This window comes from Urocitellus parryii, chromosome 11 (genome assembly GCF_045843805.1).
Source record: "Urocitellus parryii isolate mUroPar1 chromosome 11, mUroPar1.hap1, whole genome shotgun sequence".
Taxonomy (NCBI): domain Eukaryota; kingdom Metazoa; phylum Chordata; class Mammalia; order Rodentia; family Sciuridae; genus Urocitellus; species Urocitellus parryii.
In genome coordinates this window covers 17446106-17467860 of record NC_135541.1, presented here as the reverse complement: position 1 = coordinate 17467860, position 21755 = coordinate 17446106, and the positions used below count along the sequence as shown (strand labels likewise).

Here is a 21755-nt window from a genome sequence, read left to right as displayed (position 1 = left end):
CATAAACAGGGCTGGGGATGTGGCTCAAGCCGAAGCGCGCTCGCCTGGCATGCGTGTAGCCCGGGTTCGATCCTCAGCACCACATACAACAAAGATGTTGTGTCCACCGAAAACTAAAAAATAAATATTAAAATTCTCTCTCTCTCTCTTAAAAAAAAAAAAGAACATAAACAGTGGCTCACTTAACCAGACCCCATTGTCTAGTGTATTATCTTTTCTGTCAGTAAAATAAGAGAAAAACTAATATAACGCATGTTTACCATGCACTAATCACTTTAACATGTTTTCTCATTTAAATTCTCTACAATCTCACTGTGAAGGAGTCATTTTCCCAATTTTATAAAAACAAAGAAATGCACAAGTTAAGCAACTTAGAGCTAGGAAGTGACGGCACTAGGGCTTGGATTCTGGTCTGCTTCTAGTTCTAAAGCCCATCTTCTAATCAAGGCAGCAGAAGACATTTCACGTAGGACCAAAGGAAATGTCCTATTATGTTCAAAAGAATACACATCAAATCTGACTCTAATTTCAAGAAGTATAATGATTGTCCAAAGTCCACTTAACAAAGTCTGTTCTTAGTGGCTGATATTATATTTTTAAATATAAGGAGAAAGCTGAAAAGACAGAAGATAACTCTGGCCAAAAGAAGATATAAAGTCCTCCTGACATAAGACATCCAGAATTTGGTATATGATTATCAGTGAAGAACTTTAACTGACAGAGTTTTTGCTGCTGGCTATGACCATCAGCAAGGGCCACTGGTTGCATAAGACTCACAAATGTATAAACTAAATTAGCCAGGAAACTTTACAGGGATCTTGCCAGGAATACCAATTGATATATGGCTGTGTATGAACCATCCACAGTGACAGAAAGGCAAAACTGAGACTTAATGTGATTCAAAGGTATTAATCTAGGCATTGCTTATCCTAACTGATGGGGGGAATCTATAGGAAAAGAGATGCTTCAATAATAGACCTGCTATCTGCATGAGGTACTGCAGTGATACCCAGTTGGTTTCAAGAATATGAAAAGAAGGTCTAATGGAATTACAGGGGTACACCACCACACCAGGTTAGACAAATGTTTAATTAAACATGGGCACTAAAGATTTTCAATTTCATTTAAAAAGCTGATGGTTTCTACTAAGCATAATAACTCAGTATTTTCTGTTTTGTCAAAGGCTTTCTATTTACTCAAAGGGATTTATGTCTCAGACTCCTCAAACCCTGTGTATATACATGCCATGACGAGTTATAAATTACCCCTTCCTTGATGTACGGATCCCAGATACTGTTAACAACAGGTATTTTGCTGTCCTTCCATTAAACCTGCTTTTCAGGTTATTTTTGATTAAGAGATTTATTCATTTGAAGAGACTATCAAAGGAACCACAGTTATGTTTGTATGACTACCTTCTCCTACAAGAATCACAGTGAAAATACATCCTGAAAACCTTTCCAAAATTTTGCTACTTAAGCAAGAGCCATCTAGGTTGTTCAGGGGAATCTGTATAGTAATTTTCCCACATCCATTTGGTCACTTGTTCCTCACTTAGTGAAGATTAATTTTACCTTTGGGTGGTGATAAAAACAACAACTCCATTCTCTAAAGGAAGAAAAAAGGTCCATCTGCTTTTCTTTTTCTATATAACAAAATCTTGGGCAGACAGATAAGGACCAAATGAGGAACAGCAGCAGCAGCACTGCCAAGCTTGCAGGAAACTTCAGGGAAGCACTTTCGCCTCAGGGCCAGGATTAGATGTCACGAAGAAGCAAGGAGGCAGAACCTGCTAACTTTAAAGACCAAGCCTCCTCTTATAATGTGCCATGTTTCATTTCTCACGAATTTAAAAAATATTTTCCTGGGCTAGGGTTGTAGTTCAGTAGTAGAGCATTTGCCTAGCCTGGGTTTGATCCTCAGCACCACATAAAAAAATAAAATAAAATAAAGATATTAAAAATTGCTTAATTGAAAAATTATATTTTACTATGTGTGCCACTGTACATATGTAAAAGACCTTAAGGTATACTTAAGTGTTTTCTTATTATCTTCTTATACAACTTCTTGTATTTTGGTTTCAGTAGTGAATTGATCTTTAAAACCTGAAGAGACGGGTCAACAATTTATGAAGTAAGTGCAGAAAATTCCTTAATGTCCTGTACAACTTTAAGTAAAGTTTAAAGTAAATCTTAATAGGTTCCTAAAGGAAGAGAATTTAAAAGAAAGAATGGTAAGAAACATCAGCTGCTAAATAGTATAAAAATAATCTTATAAATACAATATCAAACCTTAGTAATTTGCCAAAGTTGGTTTTTAAAAAATCTTTCTTTCTCTTTTTCTTTTTGGAGCCATGATGGAACCTGGAGCCTCACACATGCTAGCCAAGTGCTCTACCACTAACCCCAGTCCACAAGTTGGTTTTTGAAAGTCAAAGTCAATGATGATGGTCTGAATACATCTATGTGGAAAAGAAATAGCTCAAATTGAAGTTGCATCTCATTATATTTTACCTAATGTTTTCTGATTTAGAGATGTCAGGGATATGCTTGAAAATGTGAATTTAAAATGTGGTTGTCTCTGTGATTTAATTCCTCAGTATAGTTCCCATTAGATGTCTGCCTCTGGAACAGTGAGGACAAGTACTGGGAATGGTCACTATCCTGCCAAAGTCGTGACAGCAACTGAGAGTTTGAATATTAATGATCAAATATCCCAACACTGATCTAAAAATGTTAGATTAGTGACATATACTGTGGATCAACACTATCTTACTTCACATCCATCACATATATGTATATATACACACACACAAGTAGAGGTGTGTGTGTGCGCGCGCACACTTAGAATTGAACCCAGAGCCTCTGAGTGGCTTTCCCAGCCCCTATTTATATTTCTTAAAGTATTACTTTTGGCAAAGATGCATGAACCAGAGCATTAAAGACATCTAGTCCCTACATGGAAATAAGTGGGCCAAGACTGCAGATTTAACTAAGGTTGGTCTTCCTTTTAGCTTTTGTTAGCAGGTTCTTAACCAGGTCCTCAGTGTGTGTATGTTTTATTTCTTTGATGTTAGTGCTGGGGATGGAACTGAAGGCCTTGTGCATGCTAGGAAGTACTCTACCATAGAGCAACACCCCCAGCCCTTGTCCTCGGTATGTTTTAGAGAACACTGGGAGCTAGAGCCTTGAAGAAAGAAATTGTGATAGAAGAACTAAAATAGTTATGAGGATATTTAATATGTATTCCTAGGTCAAGATTCTCAGGAAAGATACTGGATAGACTATTTTTAAAAAAATATTTATTTTTTAGTTATAGTTGGACACAATACCTTTCTTTTATTTATTTTTATGTGGTGCTAAGGATTGAACCCAGGGTCTTGCACTTGTTAGGCGAGTGCTCTACCACTGAGCCACAGCCCAGCCCTGGATAGGCTATTTTTAATGACTAGTTGAAATATACTGTTTATTAAGAAAGAAAATGGGGAGAAAACTTCTGAGTTAGTCACAAAATCTACAACTCCTTTAAAGCATAATAGTCTCACTGCTCTAAGCCTAGAAGTATATCTTTCTTTTTGTTATTACCCACATATTCACTTCCTGAAATCAATATATTTTCCTCAAGAAGAAAGCCTGAGATTTAGAATTTTACCTCTATAGTCACTTTACACAATGTTAACAAGTCTACCACATCTATTAAAACTACCACTGATTTTCATAATCGCTTCATTCTATTTTACATTTTATCAAATAAAAAGAAACTTAAGGCTGGCCTTGTATAATGGTATGATCAACTCTGAAGTGTTACCATCATCTTGGCCATGACCTTGCGGTTTGCTGAAACACAAATATCTCGGGGAAAGTTAGCACATGAAAGTTTGATGAGTGTTTCTATGTTTTAGGAAGAAGGGATCTGTTAGACTTTTAAATAAGATTTTTTACAAGTAAGTTTTGTTTTTGTTTTTGCAGTCCTGGGGATTGAACACAAGGAAACTCTACCACCAGGCTATCTCCTCAGACCTTTATGTTTTTTAAATTTTGAGACAGGGTCTCATTAAGTTGCCTAGGCTGACCTCAAACTTGAGATCCTCCTGCTTCAGCCTCCTGAATAGCTGAAATTACAGATATGAGCCCAATTGCCCAGCTGAAAATAAGTATTAATAAGAGAAAAGGGGTGAACTGGGGTGGCAGTGGAATTGGGGTTGGGGGAATGCACAGACAACATACACCCACAGAGCACATTACCCTTGCTTTGCAAACCCAGTAAGAAATGCTTTGAACTGCAAATGCCCACAGAACCAGCAGGAACCGAGGTTATCTTGCTAAGCACAGAAGGAAGAAACCCAGCAGAAGAGTCCAGCTCCTGGTTCTTAACTAAAGTAAACAATAAATATTACAGTCACTTAAATTGTCAACAATGTATTTAAATAATATCCCCAGATGGTCTGCAACATGCAAGCTAAAAAATGTAGAATCCAATCCTGATAAGATCAGTTAATTGCGAGTGCTCTGTTCCTACAATAAATTATTCTCTTTTAACCAAACAGGGCAAGTTTGGAAAGAATGGCTTTAAATGCCTATGGAAAGGGTCTAGAAAAACAAAACATATGTCTCTAGACATTATAAATTTATAAATGTTTATCATCTCTTTCCTATTTTGAAAAAAATATTATCAGTATTTCCATTGGTTGTATAATAATCAGTAGGAACATCAACTTGGAGGTTAAAAAAGAAACATTTCATTTAAAACAAATGCTTTTCAATGGGCACTTGCAATAAAAGATAAATCAGATGTGGTAATGGCTTCTTTTGTAAAAGCCATGTGTAAACAGCACATAAAGATGACAAGTCAAACAGCAGTAGCCCATTCTTCAGCCAAAAAAGGAAACAAATGAGGAAAGAACAAAAATTACTGAAAAGAAAAACATTCCCCGTCCCCCCACCCCCAAAGCTTGATAAATCATAGTTTTGGTACACTTTTCAGTGGAAAACTCAGGCCGCTAGCAGTTTCAAAAAGAACATTAGAATCACAAACAATCAAGATGGGGATAAACTAACAACAGAGTTACCATGTGGCTAGCAAAAGATGATTTCAAAATTCTGTCTTTCCCTTCTACTGTGCCATTCTGAATCACACAATATATTTTTACTCTTCCAATTTCCTCTCTCTTGGAGACACCCTCCCCCATTTTTTAAAAAAATATCTGTATGTGCAGGTCCCTAGCTAGAAATACATCCTTACAGGTGCTCACTAGTTTATCCATGAAGCTCAGAGTCACTTTCATAGTGCACTGCTATTCTTCAGTATATAAAGCTTACATCTGGATAGAATCTGGATAGAAGCTTACTCAGGAAGACACTGGCTTTTATTAGAATTGGTGAAATTGTTCATTACATGAAAATAACTCCATAATGCAGCCTTTCTTTAATGAATGCCAGTCAATGTCATTTGCTAATTATGAATATCCTTCAAACATTGTTTGTTTGTTTGTTTTTGTGGTGCTGGGGATGGAATCTGGCTTTGAGCATGCTAGACAACTTGATGCACCACTGAGCCATACCCCCAGCTCCTATAGATTTTACAATTTTCTAAAAAGTGCTGTTATTAGATTATCCCCAGAGTAGGTGAATGTAAAAGCAAACAGCTTAAAAAATCATGCCTGTGTGCAAAATTTTAACTATTAGGTAATAGAAAATTTTGCCTTTACACTGCACTCACCAGCAAGGACTCCACAGATCAAATGAACATTCTCACACCTGAACAGATCTGTAGAAGTCAAAGTGCTTGAGCAAATATTAAAGGTTATACTGAACATGTCTAGGAGACCAGAAATCTTTGGCAGTCAGTTGCATTTCATAATACTATGAAGGGCTGGGGTGCAGTGATGGAGATGGAGAGAAAGGAGCTATAACCAGCAGAAAAATTCTAGTTATTTCAGGTGGAACAAAATTAAAGTTGTCAGTAAGCTTTCACAGAAGTTCCAGTTCTAAAAATGATTAAAGTCTTAATAAGCATTTAAAAAATTATACCCCAATTTAATATCTAGAAAACAGTATCTCTATTCCACAGAAATAAAAGCAACAGAAAACTATATCTAGAAAACAGTATCTCTATTCCACAGAAATAAAAGCAACAGAAAACTATTCTTAGATATCAACGGTGTCTTCTCTTCCTGAAAAAACCTACATTAATGAAAATGGCTTTCTGTGCTAACGTTATCAACAAATTCCTTGAAGGAATGTGGCTTTGAAGAAACACTACAACATTTTCATATTACTCAGACATGGCCACAAGGTACATACTTGAAGCTAGTAAACAGGCCACTTCAAAATGTGGAGTGTTGATTTTAAGTAATGGCCTGAATGATACAATAACATCTGGAGCTGTGAAAGCAAGAGAAGGTTTACCTGAGGTGAAGTGAGAGGGAAAGCGGTATACCTTCCATGAATTCCACATCACAGGAACAAACTCTCCTTGCACCCACATACCCACACCCACTCCACTCTCAATCTTCAGTCTGATCAGAGTGGCAATATTGGATGGTTAATAACTACTAATTTGTACAACGCCTTAAAAAGCCACAAAAGGCAAATTCAGCACATTAAAATGTTTTTAACGGATGTGACAATTACACTTGTTGTAGTGACTGGTTAAATTGGTTAGGAAAAATTGTTTTTAAAATCTGACATAAATAAATCAAATGAGTTCCAAGCTGATTTAAAACAATATTTAGAGAACCGAATACACACAAAGAGGTTGTCTCTGTCTAGGACTAAGCAAAGGCAATTACTGGACCACAGAGAAGAGTGAAAATACACAAAAAGCAAGAGAACTTTCCTAGAAAACTTGGCTGACAGGCATCTCCTGCTTATCAGTGGAAGCAGCTGTTTGTTTCCCTCCCCACTCCTTTCTCCATAGTGGGGCTATGCATGGCATTACTGGCTCCTACTTCCCTAATGATTAGTAGCAAACAGAATCTGATTTGTAATAAGATTTATTCATGATAAATTTACATATTAACAGAACAATTAATGTGAGAAAAATATTTTAAAAATGTTGGAAAAGAGAAGTTCTTTAGCAGATTTCTGTAGGTTTAAAAGCCTTGTTGAACTGTTAATGGATAAATACTTTGTTCAACTGAGTATCAGAGCTAAAGGATCCTGGGTAACCCTTCAGATTTTACAACCATGTCAAATAGGGAACAATGCCACTTCCAAAAGAATCTTATTTTATTTTCTCCTGATTTACTGATCACTATTGACCAAACAGGCTCTCAGAAATGAGGAATTCCCCTCACAGAAGTATCTTTTTATTTTTTAAATAGTAAGATATAGAGGAACCTTTTAAAAAGTTATTGAAGATAATTGGGAAAGAGAAACTTTTCCAAAAATGTTTCTAACAGATAGCCAAACTTAAATTTATATATCTGCCTAGAACACTAAGAGTAAAAAAAAATAAAAATAAAAAAAAATCACATGCTAAGAATTAAAAAAAAAATATATATATATTTCACTGTCTTTACCATATTTATTATATATATCTAAAACATGGCTAAAGAGAGGGTAAATTTAGGGTGGTTATAGAATTTTAGATTCCACTCAAGGTGTACCCTAATATCAGATAAACAGAAATAAAAGCCTTGTCTTTTGGTTTCCATTTCTAATCATAAATAAGACAAGATTACTTTGATAGTGGATAAAGATGATAACAATTTCAGCTCTTCAAAGGTACAAAGGCAAAAAATGTAATTAATTAGTTTCCTGATCTGAATCAGAGGTCAGAAACTAAGCCCAACAGGCCAAATTCTACTTTCTCTTTGTTTTTGATGGCTCTGAGCTAAGAATGGTTTTACAATGTTAAATGATAGGGAAGAGTAATATTTAGTGATACATAAAAATTATATGCAATTCAAATTTCAGTGTTCATAAATAAACTTTGGAACATAGTCACGGTCATTCATATTCGGTAGCTTTTGCTGCTTTCACTCTACAATGCAAAGCTGAGTAGTTGTAAAACAGCCTGCAAACTTGAAAGTATTTACTATCTGGCCCTTTGTAGAAAACATTTGCAACCTCTGATCCATATGATGTACAAAACCCAGGATAGTTTGATACATTTGGTGTTTTTATATCATGTAAAACATTCCAAGATGAGTTTAAACAGACATGTATCCATCTTTTTGTGTATGTGGATATGTGTGTGTAGTACTGGGATTGAACCCAGGAGTTCTCTACCACTCAGCCATATCCTCAGCACTTTTAATTTTTTTTCTTTTTAATCTTTGAGAGAAGTTCTCCCTATGTTACCAGGTTGGCCTCAAACTTCTGCCTCAGCTTCCCAAGTTGCTGGGATTTCAGGTTTGCACCATCATCCTTCCTGGCCTGCTGTCTTGTATTCTAGAGTGAAAATAGTTGATTAGTAGCTGTGGTAAAGGATAAGGGCTTTTATTGAACCAAATTATAAGAGAGACTGACATTTACCATAGAGTCACACAGAGATTCAAAAATCCTTAAGTAAACCAGGGATCACATAGGATTCTTGGCGACGAGCCATATGGTATGTGGTAATTAATTTGGCACAGATTTATGTCTCAATACAAGAGATTCTATCCATTGCTATCTGTTATTAATCATTTAATTTAGTTTTTACAAATGTATGCCATATATGAGGCAACATGGTAGCCAGGATACAAAAGTGATAGATGGGGCAAAGAAAGGGAACATACCCAGACCTCTAAATCCTGAGAATCTTATAGGTTTGAGGAAACACAACTAAGAGATGGGTTAACTTTTCAAATATTTAATAGCACATTTTCTGGTGGGGATCTAAATCCTAATCAGAATATTAAACAGGAAGTATGTTTCCATAATCTTATCATAATACCCTAGTATAAACCCAATCACCTGGGGGCACTCAAGGTAGTCAGACTGTCCAAGAGGGAAAGCAGACCTTAGCACACAGGCTCTGGTAGTGTGCTTCCTCAAAACCTAACAGTGATACTGTCAACAGATTCTGGGCCATAAGAAGCTTCCAAGAATATTAAACTACTCCACCTCTACTCTTATCTATGAAAAACTAGGAACACTAGGAATTTCAAAATCTCTGAAGGAAGAGAGGGAGAAAGGAAGAGAGGGAAGGAGAGGGAGGTAGGGAAAGAGGGGCAAGCAAGCTTAATAAATTGCAGGGAAGCAATCTGTGGGCAACATAGCCAAGAGGAAAGGGCTGATAAAACAAGAAAGACTAGAAAAAGAGAGAGAGCGGAAGGACAACATGCTAGGAGGAAGGCTGAGATAGATCTGGAAAACTAAGTTACCTAAGGGCAAGAACTGGGATTAATTCCAGTATGAGAATTATCTTTACCTATGTGAAGAACTATCATGTGGAAGACAGAAAACTCCTTAAAATCCCTGCACTCAGATCAATAAGTAAAAGCTGGAGGAAAACTAATTTGACGTAATATAAAGGTGATTTATACACAGACTCAGATGTAATGTGTTATCTTGGGGGATGATGTAAGCATAAGCTGTAAGACTAGCCTCTAAATGGTCTCTAAATCTCGAAATGAGATGTAGAGAAGAGCCAAGCATAGGAGGGGAGAGAGGGAGAGAGGGATCTATGCCTCTGCATCCCTGCTAGTAGGCAAAGAATAAATGAATGGATGGCAGTAGCCATGTCCTTTTTTTTTTTTTTAATATTGGGGATTGAACTCAGGGGAACTTGACCACTGAGCCACATTCCCAGCTCTATTTTTATTTCTTTTTCTTTTCTTTCTGTCTTTTTAAACGGCAGTGCTTGGGATGGAGCCCAGCGCATTGAGAATGCTAAGCATACACTCTGCCACTCAGCTACATCCCCAGCCTGAAGACTCTGTTTTAAAAAAATGACAGGAGACAGTAGAGAAGAAAATGAGATGCTGAAATGCCTTCATTGATTTGGGGACCAGAAGAGAGAGTTCAGACTCTGTGCCTTTCCCTTCCTTTAATCTTTGGAATGCCTAATTCTATTATTCACCTGAAAGAGGATTCTAACTAAGGTAAAGGTCAGGGCACTGTGATCTTCTAGGATATCAACCACAGAGGATGGGAAAAGCACTCCTAAAGTATCTTTCCTCAACAGTCTGTCCTCTATACATTTAGTTAGGATATTATTAAAGTTTTTGTATTATAATCTGCTGCAGTAAAAAGAAGATCCTAAGGCAAGAGGGGTAACAGCATCAGAAAGAAAAGCAGGTTTTCTGATACTACAGACTATGGTGCAGAGGAGGCCAACGTGGTAATTCCACATGCCATGCACGATAGAGAATAAGGAGTTGTCTCAGTTTCTGGTACCAAAATTACAAGTAACGGGGTAGTAAAAAAAAAAAAAAAAAGTACTGAAAAAAAGTGAAATTTCTATGTATAATAAAACAGTCTTTTTCAAAGCTGTAGAAAATGCTGTAAAGAAGTCTTGGATTTTATAATTTCTATGAAGAGGAGCATGAGGGAAAGCAACTCTGTAGAGAAGTTCCATGTGTCTTTACTATGCTCAAAACCCTTGGAAGGGGAACAATGAGAAAGTGTTTCGTTTTGTTTTTACTTTTTCTATTTTCCTTTTGTGAATATCTGACCACTGTGTTGAAGCACAAGTATAAATTTTCATTGATTATACCTTTGAAAAAAGTCATTAAACATCTAGTGCCTAGCATGTTCTATAGGTTGATTCATAGGAATTATTTCAGAAATGACTTTGGAAAATAGAAGAAAGTAAATTGGTCTATATTCAAAGAAATTTCAGGGTAATATTTTTAATAGTATTTAATAGAAAGAAGTTTACTAGGTTCTAGGATGACAACTGAAAATCTCCTCCGCAGATAATCTGAAGTCTAGTTTTAGTCAACAAAGTAAGTATCTCCTCTCTTTAAATTTTTTTTTTTTTTTTTTTTTTTTTACTGAAGTTGTAAATAAGTAATAGAATTGACCCATGGAAATAGAATCTCCTGTATATTCCAAGTGTCTGCATATAAGAAAATGGCTAAAAGACAGGTCAAAATATAGATGTTGGTTTTATTTTTAAGTACGTGTTACTCTAAGAATATCACTTGGATAAAGATGAGTTTATTAAGAATAGGCTAAATTTGGAAAGACATTAAAATTACACTGTTGCTTAGGTTGGTCTTGAATTTGTTAACTTATAGGGTCCTCTCCTGCCTCAGCCACCTGAGCAGCTGGGACTACAGGTTTTGAAAAGAGATTTTTAACTTTAGTAGTTTTAGATGCTTGGTAAAATGTCAAAAGGAATAGATGGAAATAAAGATAGCTATTTTCTAATTCTGCCAAATTAGAAAATTCCAAGAAGTTAATGCATGCCTGTTTGTTTCTTAATTTCCATCTTCCCAGTCCTTCAAAGACCAAGAATTAAAAAACTCAAGCTTCTGGTTCCAGGAAAGAGCTATAGATTCATTCTTTTTCTTTTCTTTTTTTTCTTTTTTGCTCATCTTCTCTGTATCACTGCAATTTTAGTATATGTGCTGCTGAAGTGAACACTAGATTCATTCTTATGAGGTAGGTTTGTCTCCACATTACTAGGTGGAAATCTGGGCACCAAGTAGTTAAATGAACTTCTTGGAATTACCCTGGAAATGATCAATGACAAAACTAAGGTAAAATCCCACAACTGTACATTGGTCTGTGTTGATTAATTTAATCCAAATTTATTTTGTTTGTTTGCAGTGCCAGGGATTCAACCCAGGGCCTCAGCCCCCACATTGTTCTTTACATCTCTACCCACCATTAAGAAGCTGAACCAGGGTAAAGCCAACACAGTTATATGGAAATGCTTCTGGTACTGAGAATGGAATGATGTTGGGGGAAAGAAGCCAACACTATTTATAGCTTCATGTTACAAATATTGGCAGCATTAACTTTAGGCAATACAAAGCTGGAATGTCCAATATTTTTCCTGTGATAACTACGATGGGTCTAGCTTTTGAGACTGCATTAGCCAGCTTTGTCCAATACAAGGGCTTGGCCAGTCTCCTCTCAACCATTCTTAACCTATTTACGGAAGAAATGGCTTTTCCTTTGTCAATAAGAGTCTCTGAGGACTCTTGTACTTCAGAAAACTGAAAATTACTGTTGGCTCACACTAGACTTCTAATGGACTTGAAATAACTCCAATACAAAAAGAAACAAAATTCAGGGTTACATTTATAATAGTAATTAATAAAAAGCTGTGTACAAGGATGAAAACTAGAACTTCAGGAAATATAATCTGAAACAGTTATAAAAGTATCAATAAAATTCTAAGATAATTTCCTTTTTTTAAAAAAAAGACTTAATAGTATAACCAATGCGATAGTTTCATTTGTTATTTCACTAAGCAAACACCTTATATCTTATTTCACAAATAAAGGTGGGTACTCATGATTATCACTTTGTGTGTTATAAAATAGCTTTGCAGTATTTCAGGTTGATTTGAGAGCTCTCTTATTATGAATCAATAAATATGCTTGTTTATAAAATATTTGTTATAAATAGAAATAGCTTGTGACATGAAAGATATACAAGCACATCAATTTTTTTTTAACCTTGCCTGGTCCTTGCTTCTTTTCCCACTATTATGACAGTAGCAGTTTTCAAGAAATAGCAGAGAATTATGTCCACATGTCTCTAGAGACAGTAAGATAATACTTGTGGATGTTGAAGGACAAGATTCTTGGCTTTACTGCTTTTTTTTTTTTTTTTTTTGGTCTAAGAGGCCAGCTTTTCAAAATCAAAGTCTTGTTTAGAAGTTTCATCAACTGAAAAGCACTGAGAAGTTACACCAAATGCAATAATCCCAGTTTGATAACATTATAAACGCAAAGTTCAAAACAATATTTGACACATTAACCAAATCACCCATATTGGTACATTCCAGTGCCAAAAAAAGCAAGCTACATGCAAAGTTTCATTAATATTGAGGTTAAAAAAAAAAACAAGTTAGGCATCCAAGTTGTGTTCTGAGGAGAGAGTGCTCATATTTACTTCAGGGAAGCCTTATAAATTAACATGCAAACAGGAGACATATAACTTATCACAACAGAACTTTAGCTCACAAGCCCAGTGATTAAAAACAATCGATTTTCAACACAGGTATAGGAACAAACAGGTCCAAAGTATATTAGGAGAACAAAGTATATCTATATCTATATATCTCTCTCTATATGTTAAGCTTATCATAATGGCTAAATATTGCTTCTATAGCAATGTAATTATTTAAGCTATAACAAAGTAACACAGTATTTTAATTCAGAGAAGGGGCTGTTTATGTACAGATCTGAAATAAATCTGTATTCCAGGACATTTAAAGATAGGTAGAGTAATCTGAGATATTCAGCCCTGGCCAGAGGCCAGGGGACACCAGCACCATTTTCTTTAAACTAAATCAACACTCTGCTTATGAAAAGACAGCATGTAGCCTTTGCAGATCTTTTCTATACACCAGCAGGATAAAGTCATCTGTCCCTGTACAGCTCAGAAATACTCATAAAAAGGCCACAGATGCCAAAAGCCCTTTTCCAGAAAAAGGCCTTTGTATATACCGGCTTGATACTCTAAGAAAAGGAGTGGTTATGGATTTATAGATTAAAACTTTATCATTTTAAGGCTTTTGAAAGGTTAGCAAGTCAATTTTTTTTTTTCTTAAACTACGGAGCCCATGCCACACAAATGACTACAGGAGCCTGGGAAAGTTCCCATCAAATGTTTCTAGAGAGTATCCTGGTTTGTGTGAGACACTGGTGAGGACACAGCAACAGTCAACAGTGAGAACATGCAGGATAAAAGAGTTAAAGCTTTTGGGAAAAGTACCGACTTGCCATGTGCTTAAATCTGATTTGTCTAAATTTGTTAACTTCAGTACAGAAAAACTGGCTTGGGTAATCAATCCATTGCTACTCCTTTTACCCCACAATACATATTCTACAAAGTAACATATTATTGACAGAAAAATGATCACAAGAGCTTCCCTGGGACAGTGAACTATCAGAGGCATCATATAGGTGATAAAACATTTGAAGTCAACGACAAAAGTTCACTGGTATTAGTCTTGACATTTCAGATGAGCACCCTGTTTTCCCATCACAGAAAGACCAACCACCAAACAGCTAATGCAAGGACCACAAGAAAAGACATCATGAAGGGAATACGAGGAGATGGAAAAGTACTAGAGTAGAGGTGGCACTTTTTGAGAGACTTGTGATCCTCAGGGATTGGAATAGAAACCTTGGGAGGAATTTCTTCATTTTCTTGCTGGGGTAAGACTCTTTCAGCAGATCTCTCTTGCCTTTTAATTTTCTCTTCATCCTGTACTAACAGAGCACGTTCCTGTGTCTGCTTTCACGGTAGAAGATCAAGAAAGACAGAGAAAGATGAACAAAATGACAGATGGAAAGTGCTCAAAAATGATACTTGGGGATGTGCAAAGGATTTGAAAAGACCTTTTGGACACTCTTTGAGATTTACTTTGGCAATCTATCCTAGCAAAGTTTCTAGAACACAGTAGGGTGCTCTAATTGTTTGAATAAATGAATATTAGAATGCCTAATTCTAGTAATGCAAGGAATCAGTACTTTTCCTTACTTATATTATTTAGTCCTCCTTTGAGGATATTCACATATAATTTTTTTTCACATGTGAATTTTGGCCATTTTTCATTGCTTCAGTACTGTCCATCACCAATAAACTGAGCAATGCCAATAATAAAGTATTCTTCTTACCAGGAGAAGAGTTATTCTTATTACAAGTAAAATGGCAGAATATAAAAGTGATCCTTGTATCTCTTTACATAGTCTTTAAAAACTGCAATTATTCAATATGATAATTAGCTTTTGCTCAAGGGAATAAAAGTCTTATACATTTTAAAGATTTCAAAATAAAAACAAAGTATAAAAGTTTATAATGTACCTCCAGGGTCTACCAAAAAAAAATCAAAGAAAAAAAATTTTAAACCCACAATATCTCAACAATTGCACAGTTAGAATCACGATGAAAAAAAAACAGTGACCATGATGAAGGTGTAAGCAAGTACTTTTGACAATTTTAAGGAAAGTTCTTTGTCCCAATTGTCCAATTGAGAATTTTCCTGCCCAGCAATTTTTGTCCTCTGCTATCCATAGTCAAGATGGTTCTTATCTATGAAAGGAAAAACTTGGCTCTAAGTTCTTTCAGTTGGGCTAGCCTTCTCTGATCAGTTTGGAAGTTCAGCACTGGTTCTTTGCACACCCCTAAGTGACATGTATCAGGGAGAAAGTAGCTAGGGGACTGGTCAGCAAAAAGAAAAAAAACGGAAAAGAAAGGATGCAAAATTATAATGATTTTTAAAAGAAAATAAAGTGGGAGAAGAAAGACAACATAAAAAGAATAGGGTATAATTAAATTCATTTTCTCTCTGAATACATATTTACATCTTCATGCAGCTTTTCAACCAGCCATGCGCCGAAATAAGCAAATTGAAAGCTGCAATGCGGCAGCAGTGAAAGTGTAATATGTTAGGCCGAAGGCTGTGGGTGTGAATTTACTAGAATAGCCAAAAGAAAAAAATTATCCAGCAGCTGTTGTTCAGTTCTGGGGGGATTTTCTGCTTAGTGCCATGACAAGAGCAAATTCTGATTGAGAAGCATAAGTTGTAACAGCAGCTTTACCTCTGGCCCACCAACCTTTCTTTCCGAGGGGAGGATAGAGGTTTTCTTCACCTGGTCATACACAAATTATATAGAATTCAGTTGCCTTGCAATGCAACAACCATGCTATCAAAGGTGGAAGAGGTAAGCCCAGAGACAGAAATACTATCATAATTATGAAAGAAAAAGTAAGATATTCCAGAAAATGGAATTATCCTAATATAAAAAGTTATGATACCATTCTTATTCATTCCATTACTCATTTAGAGAGGTAAATATACGTAAGCATAGAGCCAAAATTATTCAAGTATTCCTCATGGGCCTCATTTATTTTATAAAAAGCCACTTCTTTAAAGTCCACAGAATGACATTGCCATTCCCAAAACCAGTCCTAAGATAATTTCTGAAGGGTTTCTATTAAAAGACTTAAGATATTTTCTGGAAATGGAGACTGATACAAATTTACCCAATATTATGGAAGACAGCACCAAGTTATTTTTTCAAAGTAGTTGAACTGTACAAAGTCAAAACTAAAACTTCTGGAAAATATGCAGTTTGGGTTTTCAGCTAGGGTTAGTAGGTAAGATAGCAACAAGCCATTTTCTCCTTCGTAAGATTTTAGAGTTACAAGGACATTACAGATCACCTATTCCATAAATGGGGGCCCAGCAAGATAAATGAATTGTTCAAAATCAGTTAGGCTTCAGTTGGCCAGAACCTCTCAATCAAATCAAGCCACAATTCCTGCTGGACATTTATGATTCTTATTATTAGGAATATATCTAAATGAAATATCTAACACTGAGAGGGGTAGTCTCATCCAGAAAGCAGGGTTATTGTCCCAGTTTAGGATATATGCCCTAGATTCAGAATATGACTAATGTCCCTTTAGATTAGGGAATGGAACTGAGGGGACAATGAGTAGGAATACCACTGTTCTATCATCCTTGGAAACTCTACTTTGACTGTTCATTATTCAAGTATTCTCCAGTCTTACTTGTAAAACTGTTTGGAGAATTGTTAGTCAATTTTAATCACATTTTGAAAAATACAAAAAGTACCCCCTTTGTGGATCAACTTTTCTCTCCTTCTCCAGTTCCAGAAACTAAACAATCAAACCAAGAATTCTGAAAATTAGAAAAACCCAGTTGTTTTTTTTTTTTTTTCCCTTTTCTCTCTCTCTCGGGTTTTCTGTTTATTTGGTTTTTGAGACAGGGTCTTACTATTTTGCAAAGACCTGCCTCAAACTTCTGGACTCAAGCACTCTCTTGCCTCAGCCCAAGTAGCTGAGACTATAGTTCACACCACTGCAGCTTGCTGAACTGCAGGTTTTTAATTAGGACAAATTTACAGTTCTTACTAGAATTGCTATTGTTCGCAGGGAAGAAAGCACATAATTTAAGAATAGTTCAACACTCATTATATAAATACCTAATGTGTACTGGCTGGAGATAAAGATTTTTTGGAGATATACCCAAGGTAATTTGCAAGATCTTTTCATTAAACAAATACATTTTTTTTTTCAGGTGTAGGAGTTCAAAAGTAACAACAATAATAACAGAGAAAGAAAATCCCCTGAACGGTATCTCTGACTTCTTCTAATTAACACTATCTTATAAAGCATATTAAAAGTTTGATGTTACTCGTAAAGATAAAATAAATCATCAGTTATTCTTCTAAAGTTGAAATACAATCATTGATACTTGGTGTTTTGCATTCTCTGGCTTAAAGGCCTCCTTGGCTTATTATATAATTGTGGGCAATCATTCCAGACATTTTTAAGTTGCACAAATGGTCAAATAAAGTTTTAAAAAAATGCTAATCCCTTTCCAATTTTGACTTTACTAAATTTAGTAAACTTTCTGGTCTTGGGAGGCACATTCTGAATATACACAAGGCTTTATTGGCTTATGGTCAATTTATAAACACACACTAGTCAGAAGCATGCAGCTGCAGAGATCATTCTCAGAGCCTAATCATCTACTAGTAAATCTAAATGACTTCCACAATTGAACTGGGTTGGCTTCATGACTTAAAAAATAAATGTCTGATTGCGAATGCTTTAAAACTAAAATGAACTGTTGAGGCAACAAAGCTAAATTTCAGCTCTAGACTTTCAGATGCAGACCACTAACACATGAAAACCTTACTCCATTCGTTCTCACAGTCAGTCATGTAGACACAGTACTCACTCCTTCTCCTGTGGGGATTTGCCCGTTGATGTTAAGTGTCCGGAACGGGGAATGAGTAGACAAGCGTTTATCCCATTCGCTGGGCCGTGGTTCTGGCACAGACTCCATGAAGTTCTTTTTCAGCTCACTAATGCTGGCATGATGTTTTTTGATCTCTTCTTGACTTTTGTCCAAATCCTACAGCAGGAAGGACAAAGATGCAAAACAATAAATAACTGGGACAAAAAAATACACCAAAGGCAACCCAACAGAGACTGGGCGCTGGTAGAAAACACACCACATCCAGGATAGATGTTACTAACCCACAAATGACATTCAAATTGTAAATATACAACATGGTATATTTGCTTGATTTTTTTTTTTAATTTAAAAGCAAGGTGCTTTTCTTAGAAGCAGTGAAGCATCACAACCCTACAACTTTAGCTATTTCATAACCCCAAGAGTTCACTCCTTCATTTTATGACTCTTCTTCCTAACATGATGTAAAACCAGATCTCCAGCTCCGCATCCCAAGAAGGTAATCCCACAATTCAGCTAGCCTCAGCTTGATAAGAAATGATTTAGGCTCAGCTCAGGCAGGATGGAGATAGCAACAGATAAACTGTTAAATGAAGGACAGGGTGAAAGATTCCACTTCCCACTAACAACTGTGCCCTGGCGAGTTACCATCAAATAGTATCCTATTTGTAATGGAGATAGTTTTACTACTGTACTACTAAAAAGCTGTTCTTTCTTTTTGATAAACTGGAATAGCCCTTTTTAAATATAAGAATTTATTACTAAAATTCCTAGTTAAAGCTTCCAAAATCGATTGTTATTACCTCTGAAAAATTGCTCAGGAGTATGAGCATAATGGTTTTTCTTCTTTATGAATATTATAAAGAATATTGGGGCTGGGATTGTGGCTCAGTGGTAGAGCACTCGCCTAGCACGGGCAGGACCCAGGTTCAATCCTCAGCACCACATAAAAAAATAAAGGCATTGTGTTGTGTCCATCTAAAAAATAAAAAATAAAAAAGAATATCAGCTTCCAGTTTCTTTTTTATTATTATTTTTATTTTTTGTAGTTGTAGATGGATAGCATGCCTTTTTAAAAAAATTTGCTTATTTTTAATGTGGTGCTAAGGATCTAACCCAGTGCCTCACACATGCCAGGCAAGTGCTCTGCCACTAGGCTACAGCTCCAGCCCTTATGTTTCCAGTTTCTAACAGTTTCACATCAATCCTTAGTATGATTTGAAATAGAGACATTCTAGGGCTGAGGACATAAGCTCAGTGGTAGGGCACTTGCCAGGCATGTGCAAGGTCCTGGGTTTGATCCTTAATACCTTACATACACACACAAAAAAAACCTTTCTTCCAATAACTTTCACTGGATTGGAAAGGACCATAAGAGTTTGTCAAATACCTTATATATCTCCTTGACAATTTAAAATAATTCAACTGTTCCAGCAGATTTGGATACTGGGCAACTAGAGGTAGAGGCAAGCTCTTTAAAGGAATATTCCAGGAAGAAATGATCAAAACTAATGTTAATAAAGCATGGGCTAGAAATATTCAGACTTATTTAAAATAAGTATATGATAACTTTCAAAAAGGACACTTCACCAAAAAATAGGTTGGTAAATATAACTTGAAGACAAAGACTCAAATGTTCTTTGTCCAAAAAACCTCAATAGTTTGAGCTTGAGATCACAATATTTGGAGCCCATCACTTTATGACTGTAAAAAATCCTGTGTTTATCAGGGCAGTTCTGTAGCCAAGGAAAGTATAATGCTAAATATATCTCATAATATGCTGTATGAATTTTGGGATTAGTCTTTCTTTTTTGGCTCTGTTGGAGATAGCTTCATTCTAAAAGAAAAAAGAAAACTAATTTAAATAAAAATTAGTTTTAAAATGTTCTTTCTAAGGGCAATATGTGCTTCAACTAAATAAAACTTTTTTCAAAAGCAATATAAGAGGAAAAAAAATAGCATAGGAAAAAGAACCAGTGAGACACATGAAAACAATTTTTGTTTGTTTATAGTACTGAGGTTGGAATGCAGGGGTTCTCTGTACCACTGTGGTACATCTCCAGTCCTAAGAAAACTTTTTTGGTGGTGCTGGGGATGAACAAATGGCCTTGAATATGCCAGGCAAGCACTCCACCACTGTGCTATACTCCCAGCCCACATGACAATTTTGATTCTGGATGTATTCATTCAAAAAATTCATTTTCTAGTTCCTTATTTTTGCAAGAATGACCTATGTATATTTGCTTTGAGATGAGCCAAAGAAAAAACTAAACAAAAAAGGCAACCCCGTAGTTTCCCTGTAGAGCCATCTCTTGCTTACTGGGATGAAATGAGAGTCTATTGTGTGAATATGGGTTGCACTAAGGGGAAACAGCAGTTTGCACTTTTGCTCTAGCTGAAAGGAAGGAAAGAGTGTTCACTAGCTAAAGAAAAGCTTAAACAAGCTCACTCAAAGATCAGGGTTGGGCCCTGTGTCCCGGCTCCTGAGTGGAAATTAAATCTGTTTGGGCCAAGAAAAACTCAGCACATTCGAGGGGTTAAACGTGTGAATGGAGCAAAATAAAAATGAGCAAGAGATGCGATGGTAAAATCACAACTCTCTGAGCTAGCTCTTAATATGAGTGACTGGTGATTTGTTACTCTTCTTGCCTAGCTTTTGATTGGCTTGCAACCTGAGAAAATAATTTTTTTTTTTATAAAACCAGGAGCTTCTGAGGAAGCTTTCTCCATCCTTCTTAGCTGGCTTTGCTGAAAACCTGTGGGGGCACAGAAGTATAAAATTAAGATCTCAAAGGGACCTGTTCCAAATAGAACCTGTCATAGATATTTGCTACAGGTTCTCTCTGGGAGATGGAGGAGGAGGCGGTAGATCTAAAAATGAACTCGACCTTATTTGTGCCAGAACAAAGCATTAGTGGGGGTGGGGTAGGAGAAGGGGGGAAGAGGGATGCTTAAAAAAAAAAATGCTAAGGTGACAGATAACTTGAGAGACCTTCCTTGTGGGGAGGCACTTTTTATAATAACTAAAGAATGATGGTCAGTCAAATTATTTTGGCTGTGTTTAGGTTAGACGATTTTTGATGCCTATCATCTTATCATTTTAGTAGCAATCAAACCAAACATTTCATTAAATATAAAATGTTCTCCAAAGTCAGTTAGTAGTTTTAATTTTCAAACACACTTATTTATAAATCCCCTCTCATGGCTGTCAGTGAAATGCCAGGGGAAAAAGCACACCACACACAGGGACTTCATGAGTCTCAGAAGCCATAACACACCTGATAGAATAGTTGACAAATATATGATTGGTACTGTAGGTTCCAGTTAAGAGGAAGCACCGAAGATGGACTAGTCAGGAAATATATTTAGGGTCTGGAGATGTCACATTGCTGAGCCAAGGACAGCAACTGCCATTTATTTTCCTTCCTAATCTCAGAAGACAGAATGTTTCAGGTGTAGTCTCAGATATGGGCTAAAATAAAGTGATCTAGTTTCCAAGTCTGAAATATCCAAGAGTCCTTGGAAAAATTCATGTTGTAAGAGACAAATGGATGTAAAGCACTCGGTACTATGCCTACCACACAGTATATGTTGAATGAAGGCTGACCATAATTTTCATTACTTTAATCAGAGTACCTTATAAATAGCAGGTGCTATATCAAAATATAGGTATTGGCAAAAAGTGGGATTAAATAATTATTAGAATCCCATATATTAAACAGAGATCTGTCTTTTAAAGTTACTTAAAACTTCCAGTTTAATAATATTTACATTTTTGTTCATCTTTTGGGTCCTAATTAAAATATTATCTTTAGAGAGACCTCCCCTGTCCATTGTTCCTTTGTTAGCACAGCATACTGTTTATTTCCTATGCAGAGTCTACAATAACTTATAATCATTTATTG

General features: G+C 36.0%; 1 protein-coding gene across 8 annotated transcripts in view; it reads right to left on the bottom strand.

Moving 5' to 3' along the window:
* Epb41 (erythrocyte membrane protein band 4.1) overlaps positions 1–21755 on the bottom strand; it is a 155132-nt gene that overhangs the window by 21040 nt on the left and 112337 nt on the right. For 5 of the 8 annotated variants that reach the window (XM_077791123.1, XM_077791124.1, XM_077791126.1 and 2 more), the window contains 2 exons: positions 17833–18009; positions 15662–15712 (listed from right to left, as the gene is read on the bottom strand). In XM_077791123.1, the coding sequence (XP_077647249.1) occupies positions 15662–15712; positions 17833–18009 (228 nt within the window). The remainder of the gene's footprint in view (positions 1–15661; positions 15713–17832; positions 18010–21755) is intronic. The other 3 variants (XM_077791125.1, XM_077791127.1, XM_077791130.1) reach the window with 1 other exon arrangement.